This window comes from Scomber scombrus, chromosome 20 (assembly GCF_963691925.1).
Source record: "Scomber scombrus chromosome 20, fScoSco1.1, whole genome shotgun sequence".
Lineage (NCBI taxonomy): Eukaryota > Metazoa > Chordata > Actinopteri > Scombriformes > Scombridae > Scomber > Scomber scombrus.
Genome location: NC_084989.1, coordinates 22,939,500 through 22,945,396, shown reverse-complemented (window position 1 = coordinate 22,945,396; position 5,897 = coordinate 22,939,500). Strand labels below are relative to the sequence as shown.

Genomic DNA, 5,897 nt, shown 5'->3' with positions numbered 1-5,897 from the left:
CTAAGACTGAAGTTTGTATAAAATGAAGCACAAGACACTTATTTAATATTTTAAGCTTCAATAAAGAGAGTAAATGAGATCAGAAAGAGAGTAATACAGTACATGATTCTGTGGAAAAGATGATTATTTTCTATTTTAGGTTAAATTATAATGCAAGAGCTCGATGTTAAGAGGTTAAACTCTGCCTATAAGTAGTGTTTGTAGTGTTTAAGTTACATTTTTGAATAGGTCTGAGCTCTTAAAGTAGTGATATATGTTCAGTTCAGCTTGGATCTTTATTATTGTCCCACAAGAACACATAAGAACACACCACATTGGACATTAAAGGACCAATTCAGATATCTAGATGTTGCAGTTTGTGTGATGTTACATTATATTGCTGCAGATTGTTAAATAGTTTATTAACCTCGCCTGCAGAGAAAAGCAGGTCTTTATTTGAGGCACTTACAGTAAGAGACTGGACTGTTTTTTGTCCATTTTTAGCGCTGATAGAAGGATGGAGAAAAGAGGGAAGTATTGATGGGTTAGGGCCATTTCTGTACAGACTGAAACTTCCCAACAACTAATGGAGGCTGGGAAATCTTTACAGACTTTCATGGTTCAAAGACATCAAGTATCCTGCTGACTTTAGTGAATTTCAGTTTGTCTCATAGACTCTTAGGATGAGTTTATACTAGAAAAGAAGTTTATTCATCATGTCGTTCGACCATGTTGGAAATACAGCTGTTCAACATCATCAACTCATCAACTAGTATCGAAACGTTTCCCGTCAATCGATACCTGCAATCGATCCTTTTTGCACCCAGAGCTAGAAACTATGACTATTATTTGTATGGACTTGCTCACAGCCAATCAACAGCAAGCAACGTTCTTACCCTGACTTGAAGTCTTTTAACTTTCAATAATGAGCTGAATGAATGAACTGCTGCAACTCTGCAAGGATAATAATAACTTTATTGATATAGCACCATTTAAAAACACAGCTTAAAGTGCATAAAGAGTACAAAGGGAGTTTGATATAAAGCAAAGAATAGATACAACATATAGAGCAGTAACAAGAGCATAAGACAATGAAACACAATAAGGAGAAAAAAGATAAAAAGGATAATAACTAGTTCTGGTTATCGGTGCTTGATACCTTTTTAACCCTCCTGTTGTCCTCGAGTCAAGGAAGGAAGGGAGGAAGAAGGAAGGAAGGGAGGGAGGGAGGAAGGAAGGAAGGAAAGGAGGGAGGGAGGAAGGAAGGGAGGAAAGGAAAGAAGAAAGGGAGGAAGGAAGGACGGAGGAAAGAAGGAAATAAGGAAGGTAGGAGGGAGGGAGGAAAGAAGGAAGGAGGGAGGGAGGGAGAAAGGAAGGAAAGAAGGACAGATAAAAAAGGAAGGGAGGAAGGTAGGGGGGAAGAAGGAAGGACAGAAGGAAGAAGAAAGGGGGATGGAGGAAGGAAAGGAAGGGAGGAAAAAAGACAGGAAGGAAAGAAAGAGAGAAGGAGGGAGGGAGGAAGGAAGGACAGATGGAAGGAAGGAAGGGAGGAAAGAAGAACAGTCAAAACAGACGGGGTCAGTTTGACGCCGGAGGACGACACAAAGGTTAAAGGTATCGACCGAAAGACCTTTTTGCACCCAGAGCTAGAAAATTTGACTATTTGTATGGACTTGCTCTCAGCCAATCAACAGCCAGCGTTCTTCTCTTTAATGCATCATGTGATTGGTCCACTGCCACAGCAGCTACAACCCGTCTGTGGTGGTGAAGTCGTGGTGAATTTGAGTTAGCGTGCTTAGCGGTTCAGCAGCCAAGATGCCACCTAAACGCTCTAAAGTGAGGTCTACACCACACGCCTGTTACCACGGATACAAGACAGAGACCTACATGTGTTAATGGGGAATCTGATGAAGGACTCAGCTGGTATCAGGATCACTTTAACCTTTGTGTCGTCCTCCCGGGGTCAAATTGACCGCGTCTGTTTTGACTTTCTTTCTTCCCTTCCTGCCTTCCGTCTGTCCTTCCTTCCTCCTTCCCTCCTTCTCGGTCTTTCTTTCCTCCCCCCTACCTTCCCCCTTGCCTTCTTTCCTCTGTCCTTCTTTCCTTCCTCCCTTCCTCCCTTCCTCCCTCCCTCCCTCGTTCCTTCTTTCGTCCCTCTCTCCTACCTTCCTTCTTTCCTCCGTCCTTCCTCCCTTCCCTTCCTTCCTTCCTTCCCTCCTTCCTTCTTCCTCCCTCCTTTCCTTCCTTCTTCCTCCCTTCCTTCCTTGACTCGAGGACAACAGGAGGGTTAAGGATACTTGGATTGGTGCTGGGTATCGTCATTTTTAACCGATAGTTTAAACTAATCATAGTGAACTGACTGAATCTGCAGCTTTAAACAGTCGAGCTCATCGTTGTTGTTCGGATCAGCTGTGAGTCACAGTACTTTACCTCCTCGTTAAAGCTACTGAAGGAACAATAATCTGTTAACTCTTTCCAAAATAACAAGAAGCCGCTGAGCTATCCGACTCATGAAGAGTGCTTGTTTATTTAGACTTGTTTAGTTCTGGACTGAATTTGACAGCATGGACTCAACAGACTGACCGCACTATTTTAACGGAGGATAGTCAGAATCAGCCGTCGCCCCCTTATGAACGGTGATGTGTTCAGGTACTAACCTTCATACTGTCGTGCATTTAAACGATAACACGACTGCTTAGCTAAAAAACTACAGAGTCAGTGACTACGAATCTTTCGGTATCGGTCAGGCCCTTAAATAAACTGAATGAAGTGATCTTTGGTTTCCACCCTCAGTTAAAAGGCAGAAGTCTTAATAGTCACTCTGCATGTACTTTTTTAGTATCTGCTCTGCTGAGGTTCCAAGCGAGCCGAGCCGATACTAAATGTGACGTCAACAGACTGCTGGCTGCTGATTGGTCAGAAGAGTCACTGGAAGAGTCATGAGCCGTCCCACACAAGAATCAATCCCGGCATTTTTAAATACCAACAACAGCGTTACAGAGATTGGTTTTATCTCCTCTTGCTTTGCGTGAGACAGAAAGCCTCATACAGCAGCAAGGTACACATCGCCTCCATGTCCTCCATTGTTTATGTGTTTGTGTCGCGTATCAACGAAGTCACAGCAGTTTAATGCAGCGTTGCTTATGACGACCCCCGCTCACATTGAGGAGGAACTATAGTAATGGAAAAGAAGGGGTTCCTGGTACCAAACGAGTCGAGTCGAGCCGAGCCGAGCTAGATCTGTATAGTGGAAAAGCGCCATATCATAGCTCAACGTCAGTAAATATTGTACCAGTTAGTATTGGACTACAAGAGAGTTGTAAGCCTTCACAGGTAGAGGTGTGGTACTTTTGTTTATGTTGACAATGCGTTTGGTGTGACTGTGTGTGTGTGTGTGTGTGTGTGTGTGTGTGTGTGTGTGTGTGTGTGTGTGTGTGTGTGTGTGTGTGTGTGTGTGTGTGTGTGTACAGCACTGTTGGGGCCCAATGTAATATCTGGAGTACATTCTTAGTGCTGGGCTTAGTTCTTGACACAAAAAGTGACAAAAATGATCTCATGATGAATGCAAAAGAGGAGAGATCTGGAGAGAGAGGAGTTTAGAAGTCCTCCTCCTGGCCAATCACAGTGAAGTGATTGTTACCTTGGTAACAGGTGTAGCTTTGGGTTTTTTAAGAGCTACTCTGGCATCCGACAAGCACTTCTGGTGGAGTATACTGATGCTTTAAGTCTTGTTATTGTCCGTCACCTATAGCAACAGTATTCTGTACTTTACTTCCTATGTTAAAAAGGACGCGTTACTCTTCTAGTTTTGGTTTACTTGCAATAAAACTGCTAAAATATTCTGCTCAGTCATGTTTGGAAGATGTTGGCATGTTGGGTTCATGTTGCATCTACAGTCTTCCTGCTAGAAATCTTTGGTTTATCTCAGGTTGTTTCTTTCCTGTGTTTGTCAGCATGTTGTTACCTGTGTGTGCGTCAGGTCTGCCGTGTGTTACTGCCTCTGACGCAGGTGTGTGTGTGTGTGTGTGAGTGTAACGCTTTGCTTTCTCCGCTCTGCTTCAACCTGTTGCCCAGGTAACCCTAAGACCCCGCCCTGCCCTGCCATTGGCTCCGCTCAGCCCAATGAGCTTCCTGCTGCTTCCAGTGTCCCGCAAATCCTGTAACGGTACAGACGGCGTCTCTGTGTGTCACGCACGTTTACCGCCACACGCACACACCTCTGCTACTGTCTCACCTGCAGCCGATCCTCCTGTCTGCATGTGTGTGTGGACGTACTGTGTGTGTGTGTGTGTTGTGTGTGTGTGTGTGTGTCTCTCCGGCTGTGATATATATCGTCCTGCAGTGTGTTACTTTATGAAGTGTGTTTTTCTGTGTCTGGTGGTGAATTCAACACAGTGCTGTTAAAAGTCATCAGCTGCTTCATTTTCATTCACTTTCACTTGTGTCTCTTTTCTTTCTGTGTGTGTGTGGTGTGTGACCCAGATACATGCGTTAATATTTGGCTGCAGCTATGAACCACATAGGTCTTCACCAATGTACCTCAACATTCCCCTTCAAAAAAGGCTTTGTCATACCTATTATTGAATCAGAAATGTACTAAATCTATTAATAGGGAGCAAGGGTAATTACTTAAAGTTAGTTGAAATGAGTATTACCAGAAGATTTACTCAAGCTCTGCAAACATTCAGTCTAAACTACTGATTTGACATTCTTTTCTACTTATGTTGGTGTTTATTTATCTTCTTTTTATTCTGTAGAGATGCAGCAGAAATATATCTGACTTCACACAGATTGGCAGTAGAGATGTGCCAGTGTCACATTTTCATGCAAAAATTATTGTGGACAAACATATCACAGTGTTTTCCTCAATAATCATCAAATTTTTTCTGAGATTACTTCACATGATGATCAGCTTGGATTTAATCGAACAAACAAACTGAACAGTGAACTGTGCTAAAGCTGCAACTGATGATTATTCTCATTGTCAATGAATCAATCAGGTTTTTTTGGTCCATAAAATGACAGAAAATGGTGAAAAAATCTCAGTTTATGACCCAACCAACAGACCACAAGCTAAAGAAATTCAGTTTACTATATAGAGGAAAAAAATAAACCACATTCAGATTTGAGAAGCTGGAATCGAAGAATTTGGACTTATTTTATTTATTGAAATGACTCAAAATGATTATTCAATTATCAAAATAGTCAGTGATTATTTAATAGTTGGCAATTAATTGATTGCTATTCAATGTAAGTCAATATAAAAAAAACCCACAAACAAAAGCAGGTTGTTTAAAGTTTAAATTAGTTGAAATGACTTTAAATGCAGCTCAGAGTCTCTCTTCTTTTAGATTCTCTGCATGAGTTATTTTGCCTGTTAGTAGCTGTGAAAATGCCCCCAAAACAATCCTGCAAAAATGTCGATAACTTGGATTCACTGGACCATAAACTGGCTGAATATCGTCAGGTCGACTAGCTGAGTCATGAAGAGAGAAGCCTGTTGTGTCTCTGACTGTTAAAAAGCTTTATAGGTGTTTATCCCTCCTGTTGTCCTCCAGTCAAGGAAGGAAGGGAGGAAGAAGGAAGGAAGGATGGAAGAAGGAAGGAAGGGAGGAAGAAAGGAAGGAAGGAAGGGAGGAAGAAGGAAGGAAAAGAGGGAGGAAGGGAGGAAAGGAGGAAGGAAGGAAGGGAGGAAGAAGGAAGGAAAAGAGGGAGGAAAGGGAAGGAAAGGAGGAAGGAAGAAGGAAGGAAAGGAGAGAGGAAAGAAGGAAGGAAGGAAGGAAGGAAGAAAGGAGGGAGGAAAGAAAGAGAGAAGGAAGAAGGGTGGAAGAAGGAAGGAAGGAAAGAAGGAAAAGAGGAAGGGAGGAAGGAACGAAGGAAGCTAGGGTGGAGGATAGAAAGGAAGAGAAGGGAAGGAA

General features: G+C 42.5%; 1 protein-coding gene across 1 annotated transcript in view; it reads left to right on the top strand.

The window, feature by feature from the left end:
• map7d2b (MAP7 domain containing 2b) overlaps nt 1-5,897 on the top strand; it is a 45,752-nt gene that overhangs the window by 17,942 nt on the left and 21,913 nt on the right. Inside the window, 2 exon segments of the mRNA XM_062441422.1 lie at nt 4,054-4,124; nt 4,126-4,186. Coding sequence (XP_062297406.1) covers nt 4,054-4,124; nt 4,126-4,186 — 132 coding nt within the window.